This window comes from Hemitrygon akajei, chromosome 3 (genome assembly GCF_048418815.1).
Source record: "Hemitrygon akajei chromosome 3, sHemAka1.3, whole genome shotgun sequence".
Classification (NCBI taxonomy): domain Eukaryota; kingdom Metazoa; phylum Chordata; class Chondrichthyes; order Myliobatiformes; family Dasyatidae; genus Hemitrygon; species Hemitrygon akajei.
In genome coordinates this window covers 10922418-10941976 of record NC_133126.1, presented here as the reverse complement: position 1 = coordinate 10941976, position 19559 = coordinate 10922418, and the positions used below count along the sequence as shown (strand labels likewise).

General features: G+C 41.4%; 1 protein-coding gene across 1 annotated transcript in view; it reads left to right on the top strand.

Moving 5' to 3' along the window:
• Window positions 1-19559, top strand: part of LOC140722948 (protein phosphatase 1 regulatory subunit 37) — a 296211-nt gene that overhangs the window by 92353 nt on the left and 184299 nt on the right. The window contains exons 6-9 of the mRNA XM_073037577.1: window positions 3027-3146; window positions 7355-7505; window positions 10288-10443; window positions 16237-16349. Of these exons, the coding sequence (XP_072893678.1) occupies window positions 3027-3146; window positions 7355-7505; window positions 10288-10443; window positions 16237-16349 (540 nt within the window). The remainder of the gene's footprint in view (window positions 1-3026; window positions 3147-7354; window positions 7506-10287; window positions 10444-16236; window positions 16350-19559) is intronic.

Sequence of the window (19559 nt, the reverse complement as noted above, 5' to 3'; positions counted from 1 at the left end):
TCTGTACACCTATACTCATCTCATTCTACAGCTTCACAGTAGAGAGCATCCTAACAAGGTGCATCACCGCATGGTATGGAAACTATTGCAACGGACAGTCCATTACCAACATCAGCCTACCCGCCATCAAGGGCATATATACAGAAAAGGGCTAGTGACATCATGAATGATCCCATCCACTCTGCTCATGGACCCCCATCAGAGAGAAGGCTATACAGTGTCCAAGCCAGCACCACCAGACTCAAAAACAGTTACCTTCCTCAAGCAGTAAGGCTGATCAACAACTCCACTCACTAACCCACCATCACTATTTTATCATTTCCTGTCAGAGTCACATTCTGTACAGTGCCTCGAGTCACTTAATGCACATTTAATCAATCTATGTATGTATATAAGCTATCTTATGTATTTATTGTGTTTTTATTATTATCATATCATTTATTTATTGTGATTTATTGTGCTGCATCAGAGACAGAGTAACAATTCTCCTTTACACTTGTGTACTGGAATTACATAAAACAATTTTGAATCTTGAATCTTGTGCAGGGGAACTAGAACTGAATGACCTACAGATAATTCAAGACAATGAGAAATTGTTAGGAGCTAATGGGAGACAATAACACCTAAATTGCAGGAGGCAGGTATCTGGGTGAGCAACAGGAGAGGGGAAGGGAACAAACATCCCCTCAATAATAAATTTACTGTTTTTGGATACCGTTGGGGGCAGGGGGGAAATGACCTGTCAGGGAAAGCTGCAGCAACCGGGTCTCTGGCACTGAGTATGGTTCCATGGCTCAGAAGGGAATTGAGGTGAACAGGAGAGCAGATGTAATAGGGGATGCAATGGTTAAGGGAACAGACAGGAGAATCTGCGGATGTGAAAGAGACTCCTGGATGCTATGTTAGCCCTCTGGTGCCAGGATCAGGATGTCTCAGACTGGGTTCACAGTATTCTTAAAGGGGAGGGAGAGCAGCCAGAAGTCATGATACATATTGGTAACAACAACAAGAGGGATGAAGTTCTGAAGAGCAAATATAGGGAGCTAGGAAGGAAGCTGAAAATAAGCATCTCCAGGGTAGTAATCTCCGGATTGCAGCCTGTGCCACTCATTAGTGAGGGTAAGAATAGGATGATTTGACAGATTGAATGTGTGGCTGAAGAACTGGTTCAGGGAGCAGGGTTTCAGCTTTCTGGATCATTGGGATCTCTTCTGGGTAAGGTATAACCTGTACAGTAGGGATGGGTTATACCTAGTCTCAGGAACAATAACCTTGAAGGTAGGCTTGCTGGAGCTGTTGGGGAGGGATTAACCCAAGTTGGCAGAGGGATGGGACCCAGAGTGTTAGGACAGAGGATGGAACAGTTGGTGTAATGGTAGATGCAATGTGTAAACTGTGCAGGAGGATTGGCTGTGGAAAGGGCACAAATGCAGTCAGTTACATGGTTGAAATATGTTTAATGCAAGAAATATCAGGAACAAGGATGATAAATTTAGAGCATGGATCAGTATACGGAACGATGACATTGAGACCATTACAGAGACTTGGCTACCACAAGTGTTACAACAGGATATGGCAGGATGTGGATGAGATACATAGCTGGGCTGAAAAGTGGCTGATGGAGTTCAATCCAGAAAAATATGAAACGATTCACTTTGGAAGGTTGAACTTAAAGGCTGAACTCACAGTTAATAGCAGGGTTCTTCATTGTGGAGGAACAGAGATCTTGGGGTTCACATCCATAGATGTGATTGATAGAGCCCTCAAAGTTGCAACACAATTTGATAGGGTGCTTATGAATGTGTATTGTGTGTTGGCCTTCATTAGTTGGGAGATTGTGTTCAAGAGCCATGAGATAATGTTGAAGCTCTATAAAACTCCGGTTACACCACACTTGAAGTATTGTGTTCAGTATTGGTCACCTCATTATCGGAAGGATGTTAAGTCTTTAAAGAGGATGCAGAGGAGGTCTAGTATATTCTGCCTAGATTAGTGAATATGTTTTATGCCAAAAGGCTAAACAAACTGGTGCTTTTCTCTTTAGAGTGAAGGAGGCTGAGATGTGATATGATAGAGAAGTATAAGATGATAAGAGGCATAGATACAGTGAACAGCCTGAGCCTTTTGTCCCAGGGTGGCAATAGCAAATAGGAGAGGTGATTGGAGGAAATTGTAGGGGAGATGTCAGAGGGAGGGGTTTTTACACAAATTGTGGTATGTGCATGGAACACACTGCCAAGGATGGTCACAGAGGCAGATATAGCAGGGACATTGAAGAGACTTGTAGATAAGCACATAGATGGTTGAAAGATGATAGGCCATGAAGGAGAGAAGTGTTAGATTGATCTTGGAGTAGGATAAAAGAAGGGGCTGTGTTCTATGTTAATTGTTGAGGCTGAGGACCTTGGATGACATTTTCAAAGGAGCAGATTGTTTAGTTGTCTATTCTAAGCATGCGTTCTGAGAAAAAGTAAATAACCTAGGGACTCTTAACTATTCCTCACTCTGGCCTCTTATATCTTCACACTAGCCTATCACCACCCCTGAGTCCTCTCCTCCTCCTCTTTCACCTATGATTCACTCTCCTCTTCTATCTGTTTCCTTCCCCCCTAGTCCTTTACCTTTCCCACCCACCTGGCTTCACCCATCTCCTAGTTATCCCCCTTCCTTTCTGGTCCTAAAGAAGAATCTCGGTCTGAAATTTCAACTGTTCGTTCACTTCTGTGGATGCTGCCTGACTTGCTGAGATCCTCCAGCATTTTGTGTGTGTTACTCCAGTTTCTTCTGGCCAGTCGAGATCAGTTTGTCCCATATTTAAACCTCCAGCTTTCCATTTGCATTGATCGAAATATGCTAACTCGGAACAGGTCAAAAGAGGGCAGTGCTATTGGGTCATGCCCCTACGCCCCTTACCACAGTGAAATATAACATTCAAATTTCCGTTCTCCCAAAGAAAAGTGTGGTTTAGCAGATGAAAGACATTTAGTAGTTTAAGTCTCTGATTACTGTGACTCTTGTGATTTCAGGGGGCATCTGCACTCTTTGATATGATGGAATATTACGACTCAACACTCTGCCTCAGAATTTCCTTCAGCAGGAACATTGGAAGAAGAGGCTGGATGGCAGCAGCTCAGCTGATTCAGAAGGTAGCAGCACTACAGCGTATATTAGGAGTCACAGAGTCATAGAAAGGGACAGCACAGAAAAGGTCCTCTGGCCCATCTAGTCCATGCCAGACCATTTAAACTGCCTAATCTCATCGACATGCACTAGGACTAGCCCTCTATACCCTACCATCAATGTACCCTTCCAAGTTTCTCTTAAGCATTGAAGTCAAGCTCTCATCCACCATGTGCACTGGTAGCTCGTTCCACACTCTCACCAGCCTCTGAGTGAAGCAGTCTCCCCTCCCCTAAAACTTCTCACCTTTCTTCCTTAACCCAAGCCCTACAGTTGTAGTTCCTTCTAACTTGTGAAGAAGTTGAATTTCAAGAACTGTTTTGAAGACATTTTTGCTTCCAACAACCACATAACAATTGTTTTGTTGTTCATTTAAGTTTAAAAGGTAACTGTGTCACTCAACTGCAATCTCATTTCTTTCACCAATTCCTGCTCAAGTGTCTGCTTTCACCTGTTGCTCACCTTCCTCTTCTCTGAATTCAATCCCTTAACATCCCACACCCCACCCCCAGCTCTTTTTGCCAATCATCTTTTACCCTTCCTTGGTCTACCTATCACCTACCACCCACCACCCCATCCTCTTTATTACCAGCACGATCTGATCCAAAATATCAACAGTTTGTGATCACTCGAGTTGAGTATGATGTTGTCCTAAGGGGTTGTCTATTGGTGGGTCCTCAGGTGCCTGTAGAGACCGATGCAGGATCCATATATTCTGCTGCAGTGTGGGCAAGAGTCAGTGGGGGCTGAGGCTAGTGGTTCAGAATCTCCTTTAACAGCTGCTGATTGTTCTCTGGCACACTGGAGCTTTCCCTTTAACAAATTTCCTCCAGCTGTTTCTATTGATTGGAATGTCTTCCCAGTTTTTAGATGTAATGTTACATTTCTCTGGCTCATTTTGATGTTATTGTTGAAGTGTTTTCTTCAAAGATAACATCCACCCCTTCAACAGATGCTGCTGAAGTCACTGGATTCCTCTAGCAATTTTTTTTTCTGAATTCCAGTATCTGTAGTCTCTTGTGTTAATTTGGGGTCCATTACTAATCATCAATTTTGTCCTGATTAAGCTCTTTGAAGATACCTATGTGACTATTTCTTTTGTCCTGTAAGATGTCACCTCCAATATGGGGCAGGATATTAGCTGATCCATCCCACCGTTGGATTCTGATGTTACTGATTTGAAGTCCTTTCAAAAGTAAAGAAAAAAGGCATAAAACTTATTGTTTCATTATCGTTATGTTAAGCACTGAGGGGACAAAGGAATAGGAAATGCAAAGTAGGAAAATTCTAGTAGCTAAGAACAAAGAAGAGATAAAGATGGCAGGCCAATGTGCTCAGCTCTTTTTATACCATAAATAAGACATTCCACTCATATTTGGAGATAACAGTTAATCAAGTTGGTGTGGTCTTTCAGTGATTCTGTTGTAGTTTTTGTAAATAAAATGGCAGAGGTGTTTAAAGTTTAAGGGAAACTGTAACAATTGCTTTATTATCAACCAAACACAGAACATTGAGCATGGTAAAAAACTTCATGTCATAACGTCACCTTAAAATGTCGGTGGTTGAAGCTCAATGTCGGTGGTTGTGAAGTATGTTTATGTTTCCATCCCTTACATTACCCTACACTATTAAGGTTATCATTTTATTATGGATTTATTGAAAATCTGCACAAGAGAATGAATCTCAGGGTTGTATATGGTGACATATATTTTCTTTGAACTTTAATTATTAAAAGTACAAGCTATTATGAGAAAGTTAAATTGCAAAGAAAATAACAATTATAAGTACAATCTAATACAACACCACCACCTACACTCAACAACCATGCTGTTTCCCGCTGCTGCCCTCACTGCTGCATTGTACATGGAGCAGGCTTCAACTGGTGACTAGGCTTCAGGTATCAGACTGTGAGGCAGTACTATAAGACCATAAGACATAGGAGCAGAATTAGGCCATCTGGCCATCGAATTTGCTCCGCCATTCGATCATAGCTGATCCTTTTTTTCTATCTCCTCCTCAGCCTCACTCCCCGGCCTTCTCCCCGTAACCTTTGATTCCATGTCCAATCAAGAACCTATCAATCTCCGCCTTAAATACGCCCAAAGACCTGACCTCCGCAGCTGCAAGTGGCAACAAATTCCACAAATTCACCACCCTTTGGCTAAAGAAATTTTTCCACATCTCTGTTTTGAAAGGGCACCCCTCTATCCTGAGGCTGTGTCCTCTTGTCCTAGACTCTCCCACCATGGGAAACATCCTTACCACATCTACTCTGTTTAGGCCTTTCAACATTCAAAAGGTTTCAATGAGATCCCCCCTCATCCTTCTGAATTGCAGAGAGTACAGACCCAGAGCCATCAAATGTTTCTCATATGATAACCCTTACATTCCTGGAATCATCCCTGTGAACCTCCTCTGGACCCTCTCCATCTTTGCCCACCACCAACATCACTGATGGCGTTTGAAAGTTTACTACGCTCAAAGACATGATCTGATATGCAGTGCTTGAGAAATTCTGTAGATGCTGCAAATCTAGAGCCAAGCAAACAAAATGCTGGAGGAAATCTGCTGGCTGGGCAGCATCTATGCAACAGGCAGTCCTGATGAAGGGTCTCAGCCTGAAACGTCAACTGGTTATTCATTTCCATAGATGCTGCCTGATCTGTTGAGTTCCTCCAGAATTTTGTGTGTGTTGCGTCTGATATTTGGAACCATTTAAAAATAGTCTCCATGGATTTAAATAATTAAAAGGTGTTAATTGTTTAAAAGATAATTGTAAAACATAAATAATACATTTAGTTAAGAAATGCATTAAACTACTGCATATTAATTAAAAACATAAATATAACATGAAGTACAGAAAAGTAAGTAAAAACTTAACTCAAACTAACCTTTTTAATGAAGGTCATTGTTCCCAGGGAAACCACTTGTACATTAGCTGAGGAGGCAGATATAAAAAAGTGCTGTTAGCCTTGCACTCCGGAGGCCAAGACTGATGATCTGGAGACGTAAGGCTGAATTCCACAGTGATGTTCATTAAAATATAGCTAATTAAAACAAACCTGAAATAAAATTCTTACTACAATTGATGGATCTGAAACCACCAGCATACTATCAAACTTCAGCAGGTTCATTAATATCTTTAGCGAGAAGCGTTCTGTCATCTTTAGTTCTGACATACCAATGAAGGGTCTTGGCCTAAAGCATTAATCGTTTGCTGCTCTCCATAGATGCTGCCTGACCCTCTGAGTTCTTCCAGCAATTTGTGTGTGTTTCTCTGTCATTTTACCTAATGGAGTCATAGAAAAGTGCTGCACAGAAACGGGCCTTTCGACACATCTAGTCCATGCCGAGCCATTTAAACTGGGTATTCCCATTGCCGCTTTCAATGAAATACGGACATTGTATCCGCAGATCTGTATCCCCCGATCCCTTTGTTCTACTACACTCCTCAGTGCCCTGCCGTTCACAGTGCACGACCTAACCTGCTCAGTTCTACCAAAGTGCAAAACCTCACACTCGTCTGCCATTTTTCAGCCCTAATTGAGACCAACTTCATCGTGGCCTACTCTACCTGTCCAGTGGAGCGACATAGCAAATCATTCAGTTCAAGAATAATTAGGGACAGGTAATAAATGCTGGCACTAGAGATGGCAGATGCTGGAATCTAGAGCAGCTAACAATCTGCTGGAAGAACCCAGCAGGTCAAGCAGCTTCTGTCCAAATAAAGGAATTGTTGACATTTTAGGTCAAAACCCTGATTCCTCCAGATCATTTGTTGCAATAAATGCAGATACTTACAATTATACCAGCATTCTGAAAACAGATAAAATAATTTCCTTGATAATGCCAGTTCGATAGAACCATCTGCTGGCATTAACATCTTATACACTCTTTATTTTACACAAAGTGCTGGAGGAACTTAAGGAGTCAGTAACATCTATGGAAGTGAATAAACAGTCAATGTTTTGGGCCTAAAACAGTCTCAGCCTGAAAGGTCGACTGTTTATTCATTTCCATAGATGCTGCCTGACCTGCTGAGTTCCTCTAGCATTTCGTGTGCGTTGCTCTGGATTTCCTGCATCTGCGGAGTATCTTGTGTTTACTCTTTATTTTAGTCTACTTTGAGTCCATTTTGATAACTGGAACAAAATGACTATTTTAACTTCCTCAGAGTAACAGCTTGCAGGAGTTTGAGGCATCTGGAATCCCTTTGATGGACAACACAGCCTCCTGTTTGGCACGAGGACTGAGAGCTAACCATCATCTGAGGGTCTTACGACTGGATAATGCCAGGTTGAGTGGCCGCTCACTGATGCTGTTAGGTAAGATTTTCATTTAATCTGAGTGTCTTTCAGGGTAATCAGACTGCAATCAGATCAAGGAAATTTTGATCTGTTGACTTTTTCTGCTGTGATTGGTTGCAACTAGAACTAGAAGCCATAGGTTAAAGGAGAAAGGTGAAATATTTAAAGGGAACCTGAGAGGGAACTTATTCATTTTGAGGGTGGAATGAGCTGCCAGAAGAAGTGGTTGATGTGGCTTCAATTTCATTATTTGTTTATTTATTTATTGCGATACAGTGCTGAGTAGCTCTTTGAGTCATACTGCCCCAGCAATTCCCTAATTTAATGCTAGCCTAATCATAGGACAATTTTACAATGAGCAAATCAGCCTAACACAGTCTGTGGACTGTGGGAGGAAACCAGAGCACCTGGAGGAAACTCATGCGGTCACGACAGAACATACAAACTCCCTACCAGCAGTGGGGGAGAATTGAACCCCGGTCACCGGTACTGTAAAGCATTGTGCTAACCACTATGCCTTTGTTCTGCCAAAATTTAAGAGAAATTTGGACAGGTACGTGGATGGGATGGCTATGGAGGGCTACGGTCCGGATGCAGGTTGATGGGACTCAGCAGAACAGCAGTTCAGCATAGACAAGGTGGGCTGAGGGCCTGGTTTGTGCTGTAGTCCTCTCTGACTCTAAAAAAAAATGTGTTCACATCAGGATGGGTTTGAGATTCTGGTCAGATAGAAGATTATGCTCAAGACAGACCTTTGATGTACCAGTTCCTGATATCAATTCTGAGCTAACCAATCCAAATTGACTGACTCAGGGTAGGATGCTGAGATGGGACGATACATCATAGATATAGGGATATAAATCAAAGCTGCATGGTTAAGATTATCTTCTTGCATTTTTATCATAAAAAATCAATCTCTTTGAATTCCAAATCAAATCATAAAAACAAATGGCTTTGTAAGATGTAAGGAGTAAGTAGAACATTAAGGAATATAATTAACGTCAGCACTGCACTATTTAGTGCGGGCATGTAAAAATTATTGTGGTATTTTACTGCAATTGTTATCCTTTTGGTTAATAACTTCATTCAAATTATGCACAAAGAAGTAGTATGTGACTATATTACGCAATGAACTAAAATTCATTGCCAGCCAAGGGTCAGTTTGTCACTTTCCCTCCTCACTTGCAAGGTTTGTCTGTCCAAGGGCACAGCTGATCCTTTGGGACAGCAAGAGGGTAGGTTACGTTGTCAGAGGTGACATCTTTCAGACGAGGTATCTGAATCAAATCACTGTTTGACTTCCCAGCTGGCCATCAACAATACCACTGTCATATGTCAAGGAAGTTCGAGGGAGATATCCTGGGTGTCTTAACCAATTTTGATCTCTCAGCTAACATCACAAGAGTGGACAGGACTGAACCATGCAAATAGATTACCAACCTGCTGCAGTGCCTTATAGGCTTCAGCGCTAGCACACTGCAGTCCAGGTCAGAAGGCTGGGGATGTGTTGGATAAAGTGGTGTTCTGTAACTCCCTGAGCAAAGAGTCTAAATGCACTTTCCACCTGGCCCCAATTCTGTACGTCAGCCAGTGCTGGTGCACTAAACAGCTCCATTTATTTGATCGGGCTCCCTCATCTTCATCGGGGTCTCTCTTCCACGCATCTGAGATACTTAACTGCGTACACAGTGTCCTGAGCATTGATCCCTCTCATCTGTTCAACAACCTGTTTGACCCTCTACCATCAGGCTGGAGTTACCATAGCGTTAAGCCAAGGTCTTTTATGACTGGAAACAGCTTCTTCCCCCCAGCAATAAGACAACTAAATTCTCTGCCAGAACCCAGTTCTCACCACATATGAAACACCAGTAGCATTATAGCATTTATTTTTTAACTTGTGATGTTAATACATCTTATTATTTGTGGTAATATTACTTTACGTGTTGTGTTTGAGTTCTATGTACTGTGTTATGCACCTTGGTCTAGAGGAACATCTGTTTCCTTTATTGGTTTACATGTATGTGGCTGAATGACAATAAACTTGAACTTGATTTCAAAGATAACTCCATGTAAGTATTTAGTTTAAATTCATAGTGTGTTTACTGTTTTAAAATAATTTAAACATTTCATAATTTAAATCATTATTGACCATGTTTAAAATTCTCTGCTCTTCAAGGCCATCAGGGTGTTGCTGGGAACAGGGCCTTGGGCTCCATTTTCTGGAAGACTGGATGTCATTCATACCCAACTTCACCTGCAGGAAAATTATAAAACCCAAGCTTTGAGGTCATAGGGAGCAGATTAACTATAAAAAATGAGTATAGCTACAGAGCATACATGGGTACTGGTTGATCCATGCTTGAACTTGCTCTGTGCTTCACTAGCATTACACTGTCATTTCCTGGAGCTTGATGTTTGCAAATTTGTTGCTGCATTACTTGGATTCCAAGAATGACTATAGTCTTTTTGATAAACACAGGAGATTTTGTAGATGCTGGAAATCCAGAGCAACACACACAAGATGCTGGAGGAACTCAGCAAGTCAGGCAGCATCTATGGAAATGAATAAACAGTCAATCTTTAGGGCCAAGACCCTTCATCAGGACTTGTCAACATTTTGGGCTGAGACCCTTTGTCAGGAGAGTTGGGTCGTGGCCCAAAACGTCAACTGTTTATTCACTTCCGTAGATGCTGCCTGACCCACTGAATTCCTCCGGCGCTTTGTGTGTGATAGTCTTATTGGGATCGCGTTTGCACTTTGTGCAACTGAATCTGTTGTTTTCCATGTGACTTCCCTCAGTGTGTGCCCTGAAGATGAACCAAGTGCTTCGGGAACTTTACTTGGCAGACAACAACCTGAACAGTGATCAAGACTCAATGCACCTGCGAGATCTGTTGCAGGTGAATTGTACCATACAATTATTAGACCTTAAAAACAACTGTATCTTCAACACAGGTAAATACCTGTCATGCTTTTTCAGATAAGCCAAAACAATTCATAGAGACTTGTAGCACAGAAACAGGCTCTTGGGCCATCATGTGACTGCTATCTGTTGTACTTATCTTTGTCCAATTCAGTGTTGTGACAGTGACAGCACAACTGCAGATCATAGGCTGATTACAAATATTACACTGACTCATCAAGATGCACACCCTGTGCATCTCCCTCAGTGATGCATTTAAGTGCCAACCTACATTACCTGCTCAAATGGTAACACCAATGTACAAACGTTTGAAAATCCAACCAAAAGTAATGGATACAGCACAGTCCATCACGGGTAAAGCCTTCCCCACCATTGGGCACATCTACAGGAAAACAGCACGCATCAGCGAGGACCCCCACCACCCAGGACATGCTCATTTGTTGTTGCTGCCATCAGGAAAGAGATAGAGGAGCCCCAGGACTCACACCACCAGGTTCAGAAACAGTTATTACCCCTCAGCCATCAGTCACTTGAACCAAAGGAGATGACATCACTCAACTTCACTTACACCATCATTGAAATATTCCCCAACCTATGGACTCACTTTCAAGGACTTCTCATCTCATGTTTTTGATATTTAATGCTTATTTATTTATTATTATTATTATTTATTTTTGTATTTATACTGTTTGTTGTCTTTTGCACACTGGTTGCACACCCAGGTTGGTGTGATTATTATTCTGTGGACTTATTAAGTATGCCTTTAAGAAAGTAAATCTCAGAATAGTATATGATGGCATATATGTATTTTGATAATAAGTTTACTTTGAAATTGGTAGAGTTGTTCTTAAACTCTCTGAGTCAGCGAAGAAAATCCTGCTGCTGAGTCAAGAGGGAAACTTGATGCCTTCAATCGCTTAGTGCATTAATGCTGTGTCTGGTTCCATGTTTTCCAGTGTGTTGCAATTCTGATGGGTATTATTTATGGCACATTAGTTAATGAGCTTGTGTTAAGCTCCAGGGAGCAATATGTACCTACAGAGCTTTATATTTGAAATTCTGCTGAATCTTTGTAGCAGTTTTCTACATATGAGCATGAAGATCACATATAAGACCACAAGATACAGGAGCGGAATTAGCCTATTGAATCTGCTCCACCATTTCATCATGGCTGATCCAATTTTCCTCTCGGCCCCAATCGCCTGCCATCTCCCCATATCCCCTCATGTCCTGAGCTATCAGGAATCTGTCAACCTCTGTCTTAAATAAGCATAAAGCCTTGGCCCCCATAGCTGCCTGTGGCAAAGAATTCCACAGAATCACCACTTTCTGGCTAAAGAAATTTCTCCTCATCTCCGTTCTAAAAAGACACCCCTTTATTTTGAGATTGTGTCCTCTGGTCTTAGACTCTCCCACCACAGGAAACATCCAATCCACATCCACTCTATCAGGACCTTTCACCATTTGATAGGCTTCAATGAGGTCACCCCTCATTCTTCTGAGTTCCAGTGAATACAGTGCCAGAACAATCACAATTCCTTCATATGATAAGACATTCGATCCTGTAATCATTTTCATGAACCTTCTTTGAACCCTCTTCAGTTCCAGCACATCCGTTCCAAGATTAGGGGCCAAAAACTGTTCACAATACTCCAGTGAGGCTTCAGCGGTGCTTTATAAAGTCGCAACTTTACATCTTTGCTTTTATACTCTAGTCCTCTTGAAATGAATGCTAACATTGTACTTGCCTTCCTTACCACAGACTCAACCTGCAAGTTAACCTTTAGGGAATCCTGCACAAGGACTCCCAAGCCCTTTTGAGTTCATTTTTTTGTATTTTCTCTCCAGTTAGAAAATAGACTATGTTCTTCTACCAAAGTGCATGACCATACACTTCCTGACACTGTATTCCATCTGCCATTTCCTTGCCCATTCTCTAATCTGTCTAAGTCCTTTTGTAGCCTTTCTACTTCGACAAATCTACCTGCCCTTTCAGCTGTCTTCATATTGTCTGCAAACTTTGCAATAAAGCCATTAATTCCATCATCCAAATAATTGATATATAACGTAAAAAGAATCAGTCACAACACAAACCCTGATGGAACACCTCTAGTCAACAGCAGCAAATCAGAAAAGCCTCCCTGTTCTCCCACTCTTTGCATCCTGCCAATCACCCACTACTTTATCCATGCTAGGATCTTTCCTGTAATACCACGGGGTTGTAGCTTGTTAAGCATCCTCATGTGTGGCACCTTGTCAAAGGTCTTCTGAAAATCCAAGTACACAACATCAACCAATTCTCCTTTGTTTATCCTGCTTGTTATTCTTCAAAGAATTCCAACAGATTTGTCAGGCAAGATTTTTATTTGAGGAAACCATGCTGACTACGGCCTATTATATCATGCAGCTTCAAGTACCCTGAGACCTCATCCTTGACAATCGAATCCAACATCTTTCCAACCACTGAGGTCAAACTAACTGGCCTACAGTTTCCTTTCTTCTGCCTCTCTCTCTTCCTGAAGAGTGAAGAGACATTTGCAGTTTTCCAGTCCTTTGGAACCATTCCGGAATCTAGTGATCTTTCAGAACCCTGAGGTGTACACCATCTGGTCCAAGTGATTTATCTACTTTCAGAACTTTCATTTTCTCAACACCCTTCTCTCTAGTTATGGTAACTTCACACACTTCATGACCTCTGACATCTAGAATTTCCACAATACAACTCGTATATTCCACAGTGAAGACTGATGCAAAATTCTGTTCATCAGTCATTTCCTTCTCCCCCATTACTTCCTCTCCAGCATCGTCTTCCAGCAGTCTAATATCAACTCTTGCCTCTCATTTACACTTTTTGTTTCTGAAGAAACTTCTGGAATCCTCTTTTAATATTATTGGCTAGCTTACTTTCATATTCCATCTTTACCTTCTTAATAACTTCTTTAATTGCCTTATGCTGTTTTTTAAAAGCTTCCCAATCCTCTAACTTTCTACTAGTTTTTGGTCTATTATATGCCCCCTCTTTGGCTTTTATGGTGGCTTTTATTTCTCTTGTTAGCTATGGTTGTGTCATCTTTCCTTTAGAATACTTCTTCCCCTTTGGGATGCATATAAACTGTGCCTTCCGAATTGCTTCCAGAAATTCCAGCCTTTGTAGCTCCACCGTCATTCCTGCCAGTGTACTTTTCCAATGAATTCTGGCCAACTGCTCTCTCATACCTCTGTAATTTCCTTTACTCCACTGTAATACTGTTACATCTGAGTTTAGCTTCTCCTCAAATTTCAGGGTTCATTCGATCATATTATGATCACTTGCCGCTAAGGGTTCTTTTACCTTGAGGTCTCTAATCAATTCTGGTTCATTGCACAACACCCTATCCAGAATAGCTGATCAACCATGAGCTGCTTTAAAAAGCCATCTCATAGACACTCTAGAAACTCCCTCTCCTGGAATCCAGCATCAACCTGATCTTCCCAATCTACCTGCATTTTGAAATCTCCCATGACTTTGTAACATGGCCCATTTGGCATGCATTTTCTATCTCCCATTGTAACTTGTAGGCCAAACTGTTACTACTGTTTGGGGTCTGTATACAACTCCCATCAGGGTCTTTTAACTCCTGCAGTTCCTTAACTCTATCTACAAAGATTCAACATCTTCTGACCCTATGTAACCTCTTTCTAATAAATTGATTTCATTTTTTACCAACAGAGCAAAACCACCCCCTTTGCCTTCGTACCTGACGTTTTGACACAATGTGTATCCTTGAACTTTACGCTCCCAGCAAAAATCTTCTTTCAACAATGCCTACAGCAGCATACTGGCCAATCTGCATCCGTGCTGCAAGTTCATCTACCTTATTCCATATACAGTGCTCATTCAAATATAACACCTTCAGTTATGTATTCACCCTTTACGATTGTGTCCGCCTTTTAAATTGCAACTCAACTTGTTGATTGCAATTTTGCCTTATCAACAGCCTCTCTTCACTGCACATTGCCTCTGTTTGTAAACCTCATCTTCAGCACTATCATCCACCTTTCCTATGATACTTCTTGCATTTAAAGCTCAGGACACCATGCTCAACCTTTCGATTCCTAACTTTGTCTGAAGTCTTAACTACATCTGCCTCCACAAATTCTCCACTAACTGTTCTGGCACTCTGGTTCCCATCCTCCTGCAACTCTAGTTTAAGCTCCACCATGAAGCATTAACAAACATTCTTGCTAGGATATTAGAGCCCTCCAGTTCAGGTGCAAACCATTACTTCTGTACAGATCCCACCTTCCCTGGAAGAGAGCCCAGTGATCCAAAATATTATGCCCTCTCTCCTACACCAAATCCTTAGCCTCATATTAAATTGTATAATCTTCCTAGTTCTGGTCTTCCTAATCTCTAAACTGAAACTTGGATCAATTAAGCTGAACGTGTGGCACTAAAACAGTAGATTCCATTTTGACAAGTACATTTTGGCCCAATCAAGTGGCTTCCCCTATCAGTCGAAGTTTCATGGAAATAGTTAGAAACTATAAAACAGTTAAAAATAGTATTAAAAAAGACAAACTACTGTTTAACTGAGGTATAAATTCTGTATTTATATGAAATAGAGTGTAAATTAGAACACAGAGGAATTCATCCAGTGTACACTGCTGTGTTCTTTTGATTAACTGTTAATGAACAATATCGGCATCGATGCCAATTGTAATTCTTTCGGCAAGTGTCAAATCTTTTTGAGGCATTTTGGCAAGGGTTTCAAATTTTTTAAGTTCAAAATATAATCATAAAATCATCAAAAATGGCTGTTCTTTGAATCAGAGTTCATCAGCCCAAATGGAGAACAGAAGCACATACAACACTATTTAATAACTGCTCACTATAAGCATGGTGTAGTGTCCAACAGCCGCACAAATGCACATGATTGTCACAAATTCGAAACCGTTCAGAAACAGAATGCTGTCCCAATAAAATGGCATAATGTCCCAAATAAACAAAGGGAATCCCAGCTATTTTCTTGTTTAGTTTTTGTTCTTTAAGAATTGTCGCAAATAAGTGGCTGCCCTGATTAACTGATGGCCCAGTCAACTGGAGTCCACTGTATATAGGATAAGTGTAAATGAGCAAATGTTTCAAATCATTGGGGCAAACTATGCCATGAAGAGAGAGCTGTCCAACACTCTGTAGGCCAGTTAATAACAAATAAATCCTTCTGAATTTCCAGTGACAGCATTTACCTAAGAATCAGGTTTATTGTCACTGACATACAATGCTCTATATTGTGATTTTTTCATTTTGCATCTACAATACAGTGCGATACATAAAAAGTTACCAATAAGTTCAAATACAAGAGATTCTCCAGACGTTGGAAATCCAGAACAACACACATAAAATGCTAAACGAACTCAGCCGTTCCAGCAGCACCTGTGAGCAAGAATAAAAAGCGGATGTTTCAGGCCAAGACCCTTCATTAGTGTCCTGATGTAAGGTCTCACCCAAAATGTTGGCTCATTATTCCTCTTCATAGACAATGCCAGACCTGCTGAGTTCCTCCAATATTTTGTGTGTGTTGCTATAAGTTACAGTAAAGACTATATATGCAAGTAAGCAGTGCAAAAAAAAGAGCAAAATACTGAAACAGTGTTCATGGACCTGTTCAGAAATCTGATGCCAGATGGGAAGAAGCTGTTCCTAAAACTTAGAAGCTCTTGTACATCCTTGCCTGTATTGCATACGTTGTCAGTAATGGATCGGACCATGACATACAAGATTGAAAAGTACATAAAGTTGTGAGTAAAGTTAACAAAGGTTAATAAGTCAAATCTGTTTCTAGGACTGGAGGACATCTGTGAAGGTCTTAAAGGACAGAAGCAAGGGCTGAAAACACTTATTCTTTGGAACAACAAATTGACTCACAAAGGAATGACTCACTTAGCTGCCATTCTAGTAAGTTAATGGAGTCAACAACAGCAATAATATTGCAGTTATAGATCATATATTGTAGGAATGTTTATTGACTAAGGAGTTCAAAGTGGCAAAAGTTTGAACTCTGAGTTTAAATCTCGAAACAATGTGAAACCAAATGTGATGGCATTCATATCACTGATTATTTTTGTGTCTCATCCTTGTGGATATGTTTAAAATCTTTTTATTGACATATAGTGTGGAGTAGGCCCTTCCAGCCTGGGAATTGAACCTAGGTCCCTGGTACTGTAAGGCGTTGTGCTAACCACTACGTTACCGTGCTGCCCATTCTATTGTATTTCTTTGTTTTGCTGTGATAAACGAGGTATGATTGACTTTCTGAAAAAGAAGCTGTGAGTGGTAAAGAAGTGAAGCCAATGGTTGCTGCTTGCTTTATCATGAATTTATGGAACAAAATTGTATAATTATCTATGTCATCTCACAAATCTATGCCAATGCTTATGCTCTGAATGACTTGGCTCCCATGCTCTTCATCCTGCATGCTGAGTCACTAATGTTAACAATAAAATAGGATTATATAATCACTGCACTTGTCCCATTTGTGCCTGTGGTTGGTCTTTGTGAAGCAATGCAATCAGTTTTATTTTCTCGGGCTTTCCCTATAACCCTGCAACTTTTTTAAACAAATAGATACGTAGTGGATAGCATGGTACTAAAGCGCGGGGCATTCCAGAGTTCAGAGTTCAGTTCCACAGCTTCTCTAAGGAGTTTGTAACTTCTCCCCATGAAACTGTGTGTTTCCTCTGCATGCTCTTGTTTCCTCCCACAGTCCAAAAATATAACAGTTAGTAGGTCATTGTGAATTGTCCTGTGATTGGGCTAGGGCAATGCGACTCATTGGGATGTTCTGTACTGTATCACTAAATGGGAATAAATAAATAAATAACAGTAAACACAAAAGATTCTGCAGATGCTGAAAATCCAGAGCGATGCACACGAAACGCTGGAGGAACTCAGCAGGTCGGCAGCACCTATGGAAATGAATAAACAGTCGATGCTTTGGGCTGAGACCCTTCTTTAGGACTGGAAAGGAAGGACAAAATGCCAGAATAACAAGGTAGGGGGTGACGAATGAGGGTAGCTAGAAGGTGATAGGTAAAGCCAGATGGGTAGAAAAGGTAAAGGGCTGAAGAAGAAGGAATCTAACAGGAGAGGAGAGTAAACAAAGATACGCTGGCATTGGAAAGGGTGCAGTGTAGGTTCACGAGAATGATCCAGCGAACAAAAGAGTTAACATACGAGGAACGTTTGTTTGTTCTGGGTCTGTACTCACTGAGGTTTAGAAGAATGAAGGGGAATCTCATTGAAACCTATCAAATATTGAGTGGGCATGGAGAGGATGTTTCATGTGGTGGGGGAGTCTATGTCCAGAGGGCACAGCCTCAGAATTGAAGGACATTCCTTTAGAATAAAGATGAAGAGGGACGTCTTTAGACAGAGGATGGCGATTCTGCGGAATTCATTGCCACAGATAGCTGTGGAGGCCAGGTCATTAGGTATATTTAAAGCAGAATTTGATAGGTTCTTCATTAGAAAAGGCGACAAAGGTTGGTGGGGGTGGGGGGGAGAAGGCAGGAGAATGGGGTTGAGAGGGATAATAAATCAACCATGATGCAATAGTGGAGCAGACTCGATGGGCTGAATGGCCTAATTCTGCTCCTATGTCTTATGGTCATATACAGTAGTGGAATATAATAATTAGGAAAATGGGAAGGGATTCAGGTATTCAGATTGGGAGAAGGATTAATTTAACTGATCAATGCTGATAATGCACAGGCAGTTTTATGAGAACATTTCAGAAGTGGAAAATGTGACACAAAGGAATATGGAGATGTTTCAGTCACCTTTAGGGCAGTAGAAAATGCTGGCAGATGTAGAGGTGTGGATAATTATTTAAGAGCTCAGACTGAGAGAAGCGGAAGCCAGGAGCTAGGAGAGGGTGAGCTACATAACAGAGGAGAGCAAATCCATTACAAAATCTATAGATTAAGAGAAGAGTTTAAATGCAAATGTTTTAGGAACAGTAGATAGCAGTGAGACAATGGAACTGAATATGGGGGAAACACAATAGATTCTGCAGATGCTGGAAATCCAGAGCAACACACACGAAACACTGGAGGAATTCAACATGTCAGGCAGCATCTATGATAAAGAGTAAACAGTCAACATTTTGGACCAAAACCCTCCATCAAGACTGGAAAAGAAGGGGAGAAGTCAGATTAAGAAGGTGAGGGAAGGGGTGGAAGAATTACAAGGTGGCAGGTGATAGGTGAAATCCGGAGAGGGGGAGGAGGTGAAGTAAAGAGCTGGGAAGTTTATGTGCGAAAGTAATAATCGGCTGGAGAATGGGTGACCATCCTTGCAAGCAGAACAGTGCCACACCTGTTCCTAACCTCCTCTCTCGTTTCCATTCAGGACCCCAAACAGTCCAACCAGCTGAGTTGACAATTCGTCTGCGATTCCTTTGGGGTCATCTGCTGTATCTGGTGCTCCTGGTGTGGCCTTCTGTATATTGGTGAGACTGATGTAGTCGGGAAACTGCTCTGCCGAGAACATTCGCTCCATATGCCATGCAGAGCGGGATCTCTCAGAGGCCATACATTTCAATTCCACTTTCCGCTCACATTCTGACATGTCAGTCCATGGGAGGCCACACTCAGGTTGGAGGAGCAACATGTTATATTCCATCTGGGTAGCTTCCAACCTGATGGCATGAACATTAATTTCACCATTTCACCATTCTCCATTCCTATTTCCCTCTCTCAATCTATCTCCTTATCTGCTCATTAACTCCCTCTGGTGCTCGAATCCTTCCCTATCTTCCATGTTCTTCTGTCCTCTCCGATCAGATTCCCCCTTCTCCAGTCCTTTATCTCTTTCACCGATCAACTTCCCAGCTCTTTACTTTATCCCTCCCCCTTTCCAAGTTTCGCCTATCACCTGCTTCCTTGTACTTCTTCCACCTCTCCCCCTCCCACCTATTTACTTTGCCTTCTCCTCTTCCTTTCCAGTTCTGATGAAGGGTCTTGGCCCAAAACATTGGCTGCTTATTCTTTTTCATCAATGCTGCCTGGCCTGCTGAGTTACTCCGGTATTTTGTGCGTGCATTGCCAATGATATTAAACCTGCTTCTGATTCAAGTATCACTCTGAGAATACCGATTTCTGACCT